This window comes from Aplysia californica, unplaced genomic scaffold (assembly GCF_000002075.1).
Source record: "Aplysia californica isolate F4 #8 unplaced genomic scaffold, AplCal3.0 scaffold00206, whole genome shotgun sequence".
NCBI classification, from domain to species: Eukaryota; Metazoa; Mollusca; class Gastropoda; order Aplysiida; family Aplysiidae; genus Aplysia; species Aplysia californica.
Window position 1 is genome coordinate 285953 of NW_004797476.1, and position 15826 is coordinate 301778.

Here is a 15826-nt window from a genome sequence, read left to right on the forward strand (position 1 = left end):
GTTTTTTTCAACCTAAATACATCGCAGGTGCCAGCTGAAGTATGAAGAGCGAATGATCCTCGCAAATATCAACCGGCAGGTACAGATCTCCAAGCGCAAGGAGTTCGCCATCAGAGATCTACAGAACGTGCGAGGTGCCTCTGGGTCCAGCACTGCCTCAGGCACAGACATCAGCCGCAAGAGCAAGTCGGACGAGGAGTATGATCTGGACACGGAGTTTGATCTCTAAGTTCTTCACTTGATCTCGCGAGCATCATTTTTAGAACAATGTTTTTCTTAGTGTGTCTCCGTGCGCGTGTGCGTGAGTGTTTCGACTGCATGGATCGAAGCAGTCATGGCATTTCATAGAGAGGCGTTTACTGAGAAAGTCAATCCCAGAGAAATCATACAGAGTGGATGTACGTGTGTGAGCGTTCAAAGTGGTTGGATTATAACACATGGGCTGGGAAAAAGAAGAAAAGAAGAGAAACAAAACTTTGAAGCAAGCATGTAGAAGCGTACTATCGAGATCATATAAGATTTTCTGTCCTTGGCCGTTCGCGAAATGTTATGCACCCTACATCATGAGAGGTGGAATGCCACAGTGCATTGTTAAATGGTTCCTATAATATTAGGTCAGATACCATATTATACAAAGGAAAGACCTGAGCGTGATCCTTTGCCACTAGAGATGTCTGACATCCAAACTTGAACAGGCTACTTCGTCTGTCATTCTTGGGTGTCTGTCATTAAAAAAAAAAAGTTAAGTAGTGATTCAAGTACTCAAACAAACTCGAGTTTTTTTCTAAGCGTTTTGTCAACCGCTGACCTTTGGAAGCCACTCGTAGCTCCCTCTATCATGAAATAGAGCCCCTGAGAATGATTTCATTTCCTGCACTCAGATACTGCAATCGGTGTCAACTTCATCTTGTTTTGATTTATCCTTCTTTTTTTTTCTTTTTTTTTTGCTCCGATAAAAAGGCCTATACACGTTGTACATATAACCAACAACAGAACTTGCCCAAATCAGGCAGAACCAACAGTTCGTTTTTACCCTATAATTTGTCTTCGTCATCTTTTTGATAAAAGTGTACGCCTTCGTTTTTGATAGTAGACATTCCATACTACATGTACCCTTGAATAGATCCTGGTTGTTTTATAAGCAACCAGTACGTGAATACTATTGCGTTAGTGTTGTTTGTTTTGACAAGGTTCCTCGATTGAATATTTTCCCTTTTCTCTGTATCTGTTATTTTTGGTATTCGAGATATAGTTATCAACGGATATTTGCGGTCTGCGCCGTTTCATTCCCTTTCTTATACTGTTTCTATCGGTCGTGCCTTTCCAGGCACGAAATGATTGTCATAGTATGAGTAACTCGCTTCTCCTTAACCAGCTAATGATGAACAGATTTTTTAAAGTGTGTGAGTGTGTGTGTGTGTGTGTGTGTGTGTGTGTGTGTGTGTGTGTGTGTGTGTGTGTGTGTGTGTGTGTGTGTGTGTGTGTGTGTTGTGTGTTTGGGGTTTGTTTGTTTGTTGTTGTTTTTTTGTTGTTGTTGTTTTTTTTGGGGGGGGGGGGCGGTGAGGGGTTGTATAGTCATAACGTCAAAACTGTCAGGGCTAACCATTTTACGGAAACGATTCTTTGAGAGACGTGTGCTATTTGATGAATGCCAGCTAAAAACTAAAGTGAAAGAAACGTCTAGAATCAAACTGTTATTTTCAGCCTGCAGCGTTAATAACCTGACGGAAATAACCCTGGAGGCAATCAAATACACATTACTTTTTATTATAACACAGTTCATTGTCCATAAACAATTATTCCTCGCCTCTCTCCCCTTCTTTCCTCATCTAAATATGTTTTTGTCTTCGAGACACAAGGCTATGATTCTAGAATGTTTCTTTGAGATTCATCTTCATTTATTCATTCTTTGGGAAATAGAGAGAATACTGAACTCCTCCTAAAACCCCTGAGAGGTTGGAGAACGCCCCTACTGTTTTGTTCATTTTCCTTTAGTATTTCTGTCTTTTTTTCTGGGCTCAAAATAATCATTAATTTGTCGATCTATCTAATGCTCTTTACATTTAATTTGGCTTATATATTTATTTTTAAATTTTATAATAATTTTTTTTTTTTAATGTTGTACTTTCAAAATATTAATGTGGGCATGACTATCTGCTTAACAGAAAGTGCGCCTAGGGATTAAAAATTGGAAATATTTTTTTTCTTTTTTTTTATTACCTTAAGGCATTAATAACTTTGAGGAAATAGGCCAACAGGCCATCAAATACAAATTGCACATTTCATTGTCCATAAACAAATGTTGCGCTTCTCTCCCCTTCCCTCCCCCTTCTCTATTATCATAGGCCTATCATTAATTATTATTCGAGCCTTTGAGGCATAGAGCTATGATTTCATAACGTTTCTGGGAAATTCATCCTCATTCTTCACACTTGCTTAAAAAAGAGTGGTCACCTCAATGCATATTGTGCTTAGAGGACGCCACCCGTATAATATATAGGCTCTAGATCTCTTCTTTCCGTTTTCTGTTTCTGTCTTCCAGCCTTGCTTTTGCTGAGCACAACGTGACCGTTATCGTGTCGATCTGCCTCTCTTTACACAAGGCTTTGGAAGTGTGTGTGTGTGTGTGTGTGTGTGTGTGTGTGTGTGTGTGTGTGTGTGTGTGTGTGTGTGTGTGTGTGTGTGTGTGTGTCTAGCGGAGAAGGAGTGTCATGCTGTACTTTAATTATTCTAATATTAATATCGGAACTGCTGTCTATTTTACGGAAATAGCTACTCCTAAGGTTATTAATATCTCATTGTTTCCCCTCGCAGCATTGAGAACTTTGAGGAAACAGCCATGCAGGCAAACAAATACACACTGAACAATTCATTGTTCATAAACAATTTTATTATTTCTCTCCCCTTCCCTTCTCCTCTCATCTCCTGAATAAATAGCATCTCCTCAAGACACAGAGCTAACATCCTATAACATTTCCCTAAAATCCATCCACATTCTGTAAGCTTGTTAAGAGAATAAAAGAATATTCGCCCTAATATCGGGAAGGAAAGACGACACAAACAAACACGTCCAATCAAGATATCGATCTGCGTTATCAATAGCACCTGTGTCCACGCACAGCCAATCATGCACAGACACAAAAGCCCCGTCCATCCAGTTTGATTAGGCTTCAGAGGCAACCGGCTCTCAGCCAATAGGATTAATTATTTATTGAAATACATTTAAAAGTTTTGTAACAAACAAATCTTTTAAACATACGTTCTGAAACGACAACATCCGTTCTAATTTGCTGCATGAAAGAGAAGAAAGTGCGTGTGTGAGGGGGTAAAAGTGTGTGGGGGGGGGGGGGGGAGTAAAATGTAAATTGAAAGTATTATTTGTGCTTCATATTTGAAGTGTCCTGAACTGATTTCATGCTTCTAATCCATTATGTTGGCGGTGACTGGACCTCAAGTTTAAATATATATTCATATAAACATTTAAAGAGATACATAATAATAATAGATAGCATTTGTATAGCGCATATCCCCGCTCAACAGCAGGCTCTATGCGCTTTACACTATATTATTACCCCAGCAGACCATAGTACACTCCGAAACATTCTCAGCTTCCCGGGAAGCATACAGTGCGAGCAGCCGCTGTGATCTGAGATCATGATCTGAGATCTTTCAGCTGTTGTTTCAGTGCTTTATTCAATGACAATGGCCTTGACAATGAAAATGACAATTTTTATTCAATTCACTGGGAGAAATTTGTCCAGGTCGTTCACAATGGCGGCTGTAAAATGTTGCGAGGGTTAGGCGCACTCACGCATACAGACAACAAGACAGGACGATTCAGTGTTGTTGTTGTTGTTGTTGTTGTTGTTGTTGTTGTTGTTGTTGTTGTTGTTGTTGTTGTTGTTGTTGTTGTTGTTGTTGTTGTTGTTTTCGATTCAGAACAAGACAGGGCATAATTAGTAAATGCATGTTTTACAAGCTGAAACAACCCACTCTGTAAAACATTCTATCTCTCTCTGTCTCTCTGTCTCTCTCTCTCTCTCTCTCTCTCTCTCTCTCTCTCTCTCTCTGTCTCTCTCTGTCTGTCTGTCTGTCTCTCTCTCTCTCTGTCTCTCTCTCTCTCCCTCTCTCTCTCTGTCTATCCCCCTCTCCGTACCCCCCCTCTCTCTCTCTCTCTTTATCTATCTATCTATCTATCTATCTATCTATCTATCTATCTATCTATCTTTCTATCTATCTATCTATCTCTCCGCCCCCCCCTTTCTCTAACTTTCTATCTCTACCTCTCTCTGTGTCTCTCTCTGTCTCTCTCTACCCCCCCCCCCCCAACTCCATCTCTCTCGCTCTGTTTCATTTGTAGCTCTTTTGTCATGTACAGGTAATGTGTTACGGATATGTCAGGTTTCCGCTTGTCAGGTGTGACTAGGCGTTCGTTTTGCTTTGTCGTCTTGTTTGATGGAATTGCCTCTGGGATTTCGTTGAGATTTTTAAAATCAGTTTCCATACTCTAGCGTCACCAGACGAGCTGGCAGAATCTTCCAAAAGGTTGTGCCACCCGTCAGGTTTCACCGTGCAGATGGTACAGCGTCCTGTGCTTCCCCGCAGGCCTCACTCAAGCCATTCTTTTGGGCAGGTCTCATTTCTCGGCGGAACTTGCTCCACTTGTGGGTGGCTTCCAGTACTTTGAGTTTGAGTATTTCTCAGGACTTTTTGTTGTAAGTTTTAGTGAAGTTTTTACGGCGCTCGCAACTGCATAAGGTCATATGAGCGCCAAGGGATGTATGTCAACAGAGAAGTCCTAATGGGGAATCAGGCTTACTCTGCTCACCCCTCTAGCTTCAACCGCACAATATCTGCTTCGACTATCAAGGCATCCCGGAAATAGCAGTTCACAAGATCAAGAGAGTGACTAACATACAAAAAAGTAGAGGAAAATTGACGATAGAAAGGACGAGGAAAGAAAAAGCAGCAGTTCCGGCATAGAATGGGCACGACAATAATGACGTTAATAAATCAGCCCATTTACAAATCTACCGTACATAAGAACATGTTAATATCCGCCCTTTGGGAATGCCCCAAATACGACTTCACAGTCAGTAGCACTGCCCTGGTGGAGTATTCTCAGGACTTTTCTCTCTTTCCTGGATTTATTGGTCCAATATGGGTGTTGGTGGTATATATCAGGATGAAGTTAAACTCTATCAATACGTTGCAATTTAAGATAGTTGTCGATGTTTACAAGAAGAGGACTAAGGAGGACTTGGATCGAGGGTGTGAAAGATACCCTGAAAACTTACAGTGCTCCACCCAGTAAGGCCATCCAACTTGCTAGAGACAAAAAGCTCTTTCTCCCCTCGATGCCCCAGAGGTACAAGATGACGGATCAGATAAAGTAAGTAAGTTGCTGTTTGCTGCTGATCACCTGATCCTTTTGATAAGTTTTCATACAGATCTCTCTATCCGACCACTGATTTGATGAATATGTTGTGGCTAATCATTACATCGCTGGTGGAGTGATGAAACCTCGTAACCCTCAATTTTTTCTAAAATCGTTTTTTTTGTTTGTTTTTTGCTTTAATGTCTTCTCCCAGTCCTTCTTCACATTTTGTCAAAAGCTGTAGGATAAATTATAAAGAGAAAGTATGAAAAAAACTACTAAAAAAACCTTGTATGTTTGCCCCCAAGATATCCTGGCTTGATGAAACCTCGCAACTCTCACCGGGGGCGCCGATCTGCTTTTGCGTGGTTTCACCATTCCCGTTTGAGAGAGTGACGTGCTTATACGAGGTTCTGGATAAGCCTTCTTTATGAAATGACTTAATGGAAGCGCTCGTAGTTGACATTTTCTGGTGCATTTTATATACCTGATTGAATAAAGAAATATTTAATTAATTAATTAATTAATTCATTCATTCATTCATTCATTCATTCATTCATTAATTAATTCATTCATTTATTCATGGGTTTTATTTCAGTCTGTTGAGAAATTCAAATATGGTCATAAGTAAAGGAATTACATTATGTAAATCTATTTGAAATCCTGTTGCAGGGATGACTAACGTGTTGGTTAACAAGATGTTTTCATCAAGCACAAACATAGTTAATACTTGAACAGACAGGAGACAATAGTCCTTACTAAGAATGAGTGACACGTCTATGCACTCTCCAGATGTCAACTGACTATTTTGTTTAATCAAAGAGAGGGTAAGGTTTCACACCTTCCCAGACTATGAATCCGCTGATTAGTCGAATCCTTCAGTTGTCGTTGAGAACGAATAGTACTGAACTTACCCATGTTCTCCTTGACCCTGAAGGCTATAGAGGACATTGTGACAAAGTTGTGCCTCAACAAAACAAGCCATATGAACAGTTACGTGTGTGTTTTGAATATCTCCCCCGAAATGTGCTCATCACCTAGATTTTTACACCCTCCAAGGGCTGGTTTGGAAACCCCTGAGAAGACCCCGTTCCATAAATTGACCCCAGCTACCATGTCGTACGCCTTTCCAGGGATGTGCCTTGTATGTGGGGGCAAGGAAGTATCAGTATCATCCCAGATTGAGTCTGCACCAACACCAGTGTCGCCTGGAATCACGCCCCAAACCATACCGACGTTCCACCAGGCAGCTGTAAGTCAGCTGCTGAGTTATCACCCGGGGAGTCACAGCAACACGATCTCCAAACCACATTCCTAGGTCCATCTCACCTTCAGGAAACTTAGCCACTTTTCCTGGAGCCTGATCATGAAACACAGCTCATTTGTGATGCCAGCGTGAATGATGCTCCACAGAGGAAAAGAAAGGGTTTTCAAGTCAGTAGTGGTGACAAATAAGAGAAAGGTCATACGTGGTTCTGGTCAGGAATACCATAATCCTTCCATGAAAAGCCCAGCTACGTCACTGAAACTAAACTGTGATTGCAAGAGCTGAATTCTGAAATGTAAAGAGCTCTCGAGGAAAACACACATTCTAATTTTGATTTAATGTGGTCCCTCTCATGGGATGAAAAATTTCCCTTTATTGGACTAGGGGATACAGACCAACCTCAGAGGAGGTATTCAGAGACTTACCAGAGAGGGCATATTTTCAAATACACATTTAAAAAGGTGGTCATAAGGTGCCAGGGTGTAAAAAGAACCAATTATAAAAGGAACTCAGATATCTACAAAATGTATTCACGATTCTGCCCATACCACAGGAGGAAGTCTCTCAACAGACCAACAATAGCCTGTCTCTATTCATGCCAAAGAAAGATATGTGCGACCTTTGCATTATCCGTGAAGTTGGCAAAGAGCGGAGGATGTTTGGAATGTTCACATTCTAGAAAGGGGCACCGCGCAAGGAAAAGGAACGAGACAAATCTGAAGCCATCAAATATCTCGCCAGTGATGAACCCAAAACGGTACGTGTTTTTTATGGATCTCGGTCTGTGCTTCTTACACTCAAACTGAATGCATCAGCCCTATATTACAAAACAAAGCTTGTCGTTCATAACTTTAACGCTGCAACACACCAGACTACTTGTTACGTGTGGCATGAAGCACAAAAGGGACTTATGGCAAATGAGTTTGCTTCATGTCCAATGGATTTCCTGAAGGAAAAGCTGGACTTCCAGAAAACCATCATCGACAGCGACGTCTGTGGTTACCAAAACAGAAATGCCACACTAGCCTATGTTTCTCTCAGTCTGTTTGCAACAACACATGGTAGCATAATTGAACCGAAATAGTTGATCAAATGACACACAAATGGAAGTCGACTGTGCACTCATCTATTGAGAGATCACTCTGAAGAGCACATATCGAGGTCCCTCTACACTACCTCCATTTTTTCAGGATAGCAAGAGCAAAACCAGAAACTTCTCAAAACAAATATTTAGATCACACATTTTTCAAGGATTATTCTAAGTGTGGAAGCTACAAGTCTACCTGACCAGGTAGAAAAACGGGTGATCATGTTGTCACCGACGTCAGGTCTTTGAAGTAAACCCCAAAAATGAACATCCAGTTCAAGCTGCACTTCAGTGATGAATGGGCTGACGTTCCGAAGGCAGGACACAGAAACATAAGGTCCATCCTGTCACACCACTGAACACAGAACGTCTTAAAATCCAGCACTCCCAAGTACAATCACATGCAGGAACTTGAACCTGTCATTTCCAGTACGTAATCACTTTATGACAATTTACCCCGTTACCATGTATGGCTATTTATTATGATTCTTTTTTTCAGTCTCTGACATCGTATTGATCTTTTATGAGGTTTTTTTTTGTCGGCACGTACATTATGTATTTTCATAATTACCCCCTTTAGTATTCATGACCCACCACCTTTCGTTTGATTAACGTCCTCCATATGTTTTTCAAAACATATTGGGGTGTGCGTTTGTGTGTGTATGTGTGTGTGTGTGTATGTCTGTCTGTCTGTGTGTGTGTGTGTGTGTGTGTGTGTGTGTGTGTGTGTGTGTGTGTGTGTGTGTGTGTGTGTGTGCGTGTGTGTGTGTGTGTCCCCTTTAGTATTCATGACCCACCACCTTTTGTTTGATTAACGTCCTCCATATGTTTTTCAAAATATATTGTGGTGTGCGTTTGTGTGTGTGTGTGTGTGTGTGTGTGTGTGTGTGTGTGTGTGTATGTGTGTGTGCGTGTGTGTGTGTGCGTGTGTGTGTGTGTGTATGTCCGTGTGTGTGTGTGTGTGTGTGTGTGTGTGTGTGTGTGTGTGTGTGTGTGTACTACATTGTCTTCTTAATAAATTTTGTAATGGACTGATGCATTAAAACTTTTTTTAAAATGTCTATATTTTGATCTAGATCTATTTCTTACCATGTAAAAAGCATCCACAAAGCAAAAAGAGACCATATTGCAGAGATATACATACACACACACACACACACACACACACACACACATATATATATATATATATATATATATATATATATATATATATATATATATATATATATATATATATATAGTATATCAATTCATTTGTACTTTTTGGAAAATGGAAGTAACTAGATCTAATCCTGGCAAATTATATTGAAACATTGCACAAATCGCTAATCTGTTTGAGGATTCAAACCCAAATTCTGCAGGTAACACATTTATTTGACCGCAGTTGGCCGGGAATCTAATTATAAATTAATTGGTCTTGAAAAAACGTCTTTATCACTTTGTGGAGTTCCAAGCAACAGACGCATACTGCAACCTAGTGAGCTGCGAGAAAACTCTCAACCCTCAAAATCTGTCCTGATGAAACCTCGCAACCCTCCCGCCGGCTGACTACAAGATTTCCTCACGACAAAAATGTTGTAATGAAACCTGGCATCCAACAGTGTAACCATTTAAACCGTAGAAAAGTGATTTTGTTTTCACTCTCCACGTTTCTAAGGTGTTTTCATTTATCTGTACCAACTTCGGTTCATAAACGTCATTTTATTCAAGTGTAAATCAGTTTTTTGCCTCTCCTGTAAAATGTTCCTTTCTGGGGTTGCGAGGTTTCATCACTCCACCAGCGACATATGTGAGGCAGGCTCTCGTCAATTTTTGGGCATATTTAGTTATTGGTATCATCTTAAAGCTTGTTCATTTGTTTTGCTTTCAATGAAAAAATTACCCATCCATCTTCAATAGAAGTGGGAGATATTTTAGATGAGAGGAGGTGGGGGTCACCTGATTTAAGAGGTAAAATTAGCGAGAAAATGGCCGCCAAAGCTTGGTAAATTCCCAAGCTGCAGAGTCCATGGAAACTGTAAAATTATATTTTTTGTACCTTTAATCAACGTTTTTGGTGAAATCCTCAAAAGAATGTGTTTGTAAAAGGACATAAAAAGTGTTCTGCCTAAAAACGAAAATTTGATAAAAATTGCTAAGCAGGGAGAAAACAGCTGTTTTCTTCGATTTCATTATTCTGACGAGAGCCTGATTCCACCACGCTGCCTCACATAGTAGTACTAGAATACTGTAAAGTAGCTCTACACAAAGTAGCTGACCATTTCAAAATCTTATGAGAATACGGAGATACAAAAACAGAACAAAACAAAACTGTATAGCTAAAAAAAAGGGATAGAAGGCACGGTTAAATTTGTTGAACCCGCGTCTGTGACGTAGTGGTTAGGCGCCTTGCCGTCGCACACAGGAGACCAGAGTTCGATTCCCAGATGTGTGAATTTTTATCAGTTGTCTCGATATTTCTGCTGGGATGTTGTATCCCTCTCAACTCGGATTGGTACGGGTGAGAAGGGCTGAAGTCCTCATCTTGATGTAATGATTATGATTTAAATTGTGTCGATGGCAGCCGTAGAAATGGCAACATTTAAAATATTAACAAATTCATCGATTTGATCACAAAACTCGTTGTTTATTTATAAAATGACAAAACGTGGACAGGCCAAAACGCCATATCGTGCACATACAGAGACAAATGTAGACGCTCACTCTCAACCTCATCTTTCATCCTTTTTAGACAGAATAAAATAATACCTAGGTGCTTCACTGTTGCACGCAGGAAACCCAAGTTCGATTCTCGATTGGGGAGAACATTTTCTATCGAGTATCTCTCTCTCTCTCTCTTTCTGCTGGAATGCTGCAACCATTTCAGCCCAGGCTGGCCTTCCCAGGAAGGGTCGGAAATCTGCCTCCTAAATAAATTATCTAAATTGTGTCGATGGGGTCGCAGAAGCACCTACATTTAAAAAAAAAGAATTAGTACCGCACACTATCATCGATGGAAAACGCAACTTTTTATCTAAAGCCCAGGGCTTCAAAGTCACCATACCTCTTATCCATGAGATATGAAATTACAAACAGCTGCTCCTCTTTTAACTGTAGCTTAGATCCTAGATCTAAGATTCTGGCGAAAAACGGATGGTTATTAAAAAACAACAACTGAAATGTGGTCATTAAAAAAAAATCCACTACCAAAGGCGGTGGTGCTTGCCATTTAAATGTTGCTGCTTCGTATTCGATGAACGTATGGTTTATACCAAAATGTTGGCTTTCAAATCTATCAACGTCTTATCTGCTTTCGAGTCCCATACTTAATGAATTACGGTATATGATACAAAGAAATGGTAGTTGTTAAGATTTTTCCCCGTAGCAGCATCTGAATAAGGGCTATGATTGTTTAAAAATATTTTACAATTTTAGTTTTTATTTCTATAACATTTCGTTTTCTTGTAAGAATTCTTCCCTGTCGTTTTTTGTTGTGGCAAACACAAAACACACACACACAAAAACAAGCATCGTATTGTTCAGTCGTATAGTTCAGGGGTACCAACTACCCCCCACCCACCCTGAAAAAAGAAAAAAAGAAAGAAAAACCTTTCCTCGTTTTTCAATTCCCTTCTCAGAGGATACATGTCGGTTTGGTGACAAAATGTTGTTTTTTCTTGAAACATTCCTGCTTTCATAATTCTACTTAACTGAACTCTTTCAAATACCATTGTTCAAACCCTGTAGACTGGAAGTTTGAGAACAATGTTGACCTGCATGTATACTGACAGAAAAATAGTTTACTGATAACATTTCATTCACATGTATTCTCAATCACTTGCAACCATAGTCACTCCAGTTCACATTTTCATTTTTCCTACACGCATCCAATATTTTTCAATATCTCAAAAACGTAACTCATTGACAACGCTCAATTGGCAATTACAAATACATTATATAATATTACTTTAAGACAGTCTAATTTGTAATAATAATAATAATTATTATTATAATAATAATAATAATAATAATAATAATAATAATAATAATAATAATAAAAACCAGGTGTGTTGGTGGTAGCAAGAATGAATATAGCATGAATAAAGAGGATGAAAATAGTGGTGGAAATGAGGATGATCACGATCATGATAATCATAAGAATAACAATAATTATCATAAGAACAATAAGAAAAATACTAAAATATAGTATTATTAATGATAAAAGTAACAATAATAGAAATGATAATAATGATAACAATAATAACAATAATAACAACAATAACAATAATAATAATAGAAATAGTAATAATAATAATAATAATAATAATAATAATAATAATAATAATAATAATAATAATGATGATAATAATAATGGTAATAATAACAATAATAATAATAATAATAATAATAATAATAATAATAATAATAATAATAATAATAATAGCAATATTAGCAATAACAATAATAATGGCTATCATAATAATCATAATAATCATAATATTAACAATGATAATTGTATTATTCGTAACGACATAACGTCCTCCATACGTCATACAACCGTCTGTCGCACGGGACTGTCTGGCTTCTGCACCATACTAGTAGCAGACGTGGCAGCCGTATCTTGGCGCCGTCGGAGCACCAGGCACAGCATCACGCCACAGATGCTGCACACCACCACGGACATACAGCCAATCAGCAGCGTCAACAGGTTGGGACGGGCCAGCGGATTGGTCAATTCGTCTCGGCCTGTGGAGGGAGATCGTGGTTTTTAAAAAACAGTATTATTGTTGTTCCTGTTGTATTGTTGTTGTTGTTGTTGTTGTTGTTGTTGTTGTTGTTGTTGTTGTTGTTGTTGCTATTGTTGTTGCTATTGCTATTGGTATTGTTATTGTTATTGTTACTGGTATTGTTATTGTTATTGTTACTGGTATTGTTATTGGTATTGTTACTGGTATTGTTATTGGTATTGGTATTGGTATTGGTATTGGTATTGGTATTGGTATTGGTGTTGGTAATGGCTTTGGTGTTGGCATCAACATCATCATCATCATCATCATCATCATCATCATCATCATCATCATCATCATCATCATCACGATCCTCCTCCTTTTCCTCCTTTTCCTCCTCCTCCTCCTCTTCATCCTCCTCCTCCTCCTCCTCCTCCTCCTCCTCCTCCTCCTCCTCCTCCTCCTCCTCATCCTCCTCCTCATCCTCCTCCTCCTCCTCCATCTTGTTCTTGTTCTTTTTTTTCTCTTTTTTTTCTTCTTCTTCTTCTTCTTCTTCTTCTTCTTCTTCTTCTTCTTCTTCTTCTTCTTCTTCTTCTTCTTCTTCTTCTTCTTCTTCTTCTTCTTCTTCTTCTTCTTCTTCTTCTTCTTCTTCTTCTTCTTCAACTGGCAATTTCAAGGCTGGTTTGGTAGTAAAAAATTTGAGATCTTTATCATGTAAATGAGAGCGTAAAACTTTTCCAATGAAATCACTCACGCGTGTTGCAGAAGGGCGTCTCGTAGCCTTGTGAGCAGCCCTGTGGGCAGTGGCCGGTCACGTGATGGCAGGGGGCGCCATTGGCGCATTAGCCACAGGCGGTGGTGCAGTGTGGGCCAAACGTGTCGTTGGCACATTCTGGGAGGTTGGAGGGAGTGGGGGTCGGGAAGAGGAGGGAGGAGGGATGAGGAGGAGGGGGAGGGGAGGAGCAGGGATGAGGGGAGGGGGGAGAAAGTGGGAAAGGAGGACAAGGAGGATGGACGGGGGTGGGGAGGGGAGAGGAACGGGGAAGAGAGAAATGAAGAGAGGGGACGAGGAGGAGTAGGGTTAGGGCCACAGCAAGGACAAGAGGTAAGGATGAGCAGATATGAGGAGGAGGACGAGGAGGCGGGGGGAGAAGGGGAAAAACAAGGGGGAGGGGGGGGGACACAAGAAAATGATCATATGTCTTGAAGTATCATTATTAATCGCTCTGGAATCTACAGAGAGATTTTCACGAAGCCATGTAAGCCACACTGTGTATGACAAAGAGGCAAACGGTGGAAGCGATGGAAAGCATGTATCAAAGAGTGGACTGGCCCTGATTTGAGCATCGTGCTACGGAAAGCTGAGAACACGCGAGTGGTGAATGAAGCTGGTTGTATAGTCATCCATTGTGATGTCCCAACGGTCACCCAGATCATTGAATATGTGAGGTGAGGTGTGATGAGGTGAGGTGGGGAATGTCTGTGTGACTGAAATGCTTTGTTCCAGCACTAAATAATCGTTATTGTGTTGGTGTGCTTCTCTTCACTCAAAAACAAAAGAACAGGGGGGAAAAAACCCACTAACAAAAAGGGAAAAAAACCAATCTACCAAAATCAAACATCCCCCTCCCTCAAAAAATAAAATAAGTAAAACATTTAAAAATAAGAAATGAAAGAATAAAAGAAATAAAAATCGGGGACACAACTCACTATCAAGGCACTGGGATCCCTGCCAGCCAGGCTTGCAGTCAGACGGACACCGCCCCAGGATGACGTCACACTGTCCGAGGCAATGACCACACATGTGGGCGCAGTTCCGGCCGTAAAGTCCCGCCGGACACTCTGGAACACGAGGGAAAAGCAGCATGTATACAGTACGTGTCCGGTACAGTTCTTGCTCTTTTGAAAAGGGGAATAGTGCTGATGTATTTATCTCTGGAATACTCATAAACAAACACACTTACGAATATGAATATGAATATAAATATGATTATGAATATGAATATGAATAATATGAACATATCCGAACCTGATCTAACGACCACCTTTCTAAAACAACAAGCTGCACGATTAACGACCTCCTATGACATCACCCAATGCTTTTTCGCTATTATGATGACACAATCCAAGAGGACCCTTTCTTTATGATGACAATTTTTTCCCTCTTCGAAATGGGCAGTCGTCTTGGACAGGTTTGACAGCATAGATAGATAGATAGATAGACAAATAGACAAATAGATAGATAGATAGACAGATAGATAGATAGATAAATAGATAGATAGATAGATAGATAGATAGATAGATAGATAGATAGATAGATAGATAGAATACAACTAATAATGTAATGCTGTGACAAGTTATGACATAGAAGAAATTGTGATGACTTTCTTCCATATTTTTTCCGACATAAGACTTCAGTTTGTCCTCATAATAGACCTCTTGGAACCACTTTCCTGCCCCTGCCCTGGCTAATGTTGCTTGAGAAACTCTTAGGACGTAAAGAGAGAGGGAAAAGTGGATGTCACAGAACACGATATTGTATTTGTCATCTGCTCGCCCCGTCTGGCAGAACGATTAGGTGCAATTAAGAAAGGATGTCTGAGAAACCGCGTTATTTCCAGAACCTCAATTTAAAGGGAAAAGCGTACAAATTATCTATTATTCGATTCAAGATCTGCAAGCGTATGAAAAAGACGCTAAAGCTGAGCAAAACGAGGAGGCTACAAATTATTGGTTATACTCCGCACATTTTGAGACAAAATATTGTAAAGCAATAAAGGGAAATTAAGTCCAAAAGGGAACATAGTATAGCATATAAGGCTAGTTAATTGTTTCAAGATCTCTAAGCCGTTGAATAAAAAAAAATTAAAACTAAATCAAAGCGCTGCGAAAAATCATAGATTTGACTCAATAACTAACTGTGAGATCAACTTAACAGTAAGGAGAAATTAGAGACTCAACTCAAGAGAGAAAGTGGGATTGAGAAAACGAAGGGTTTGAATGTTGGAGATACTCTATTTTGTCACTGTGCCCTTTTTGTTAAAGAATCGTTTAACCTTTAGGATTGTGGGAGCGCCAGGTTGTCATGACAGGCTCTGAAAAATCTCACAGCAAAGTTCGAGGGCCGGAGGACACGTAACGCATTCTTTTTGTTCGACTTTTTGGGGCTTTATTGCATCTTATTTATTTATTTATTTATTCACTTTTTGCTTTTCGTGTTGAGGAATTCGTTCAATCTCAAATCTAGTGTTATGTATACTCCATGTACCGGTTCTCAAAGAGCAACCATGTTGTGTTTTACTTGTGATTTTTTTAATGGGTTTTTTTTTGGGGGGGGGTAAGTGCATGAGTGAGGGAGAATAGAGAGAGAGAGAGAGAGAGAGAGA

General features: G+C 39.7%; 2 protein-coding genes across 2 annotated transcripts in view; one reads left to right on the forward strand and one right to left on the reverse strand.

Moving 5' to 3' along the window:
* The window catches only part of LOC101847495 (nucleoprotein TPR), a gene marked incomplete in the record, with an annotated part of 11847 nt that extends 10857 nt beyond the window's left edge, over positions 1–990 (forward strand). The window contains 1 exon segment of the mRNA XM_013083032.2: positions 28–990. Within this exon segment, the coding sequence (XP_012938486.2) occupies positions 28–229 (202 nt within the window).
* Positions 991–12161: 11171 nt separating this feature from the next.
* Positions 12162–15826, reverse strand: part of LOC101847727 (multiple epidermal growth factor-like domains protein 10) — a 34385-nt gene continuing 30720 nt past the window's right edge. The window contains exons 10-12 of the mRNA XM_035969994.1: positions 14151–14282; positions 13195–13332; positions 12162–12459 (exon numbers count right to left, since the gene is read on the reverse strand). Coding sequence (XP_035825887.1) covers positions 13283–13332; positions 14151–14282 — 182 coding nt within the window. The 3' untranslated portion in view covers positions 12162–12459; positions 13195–13282. The remainder of the gene's footprint in view (positions 12460–13194; positions 13333–14150; positions 14283–15826) is intronic.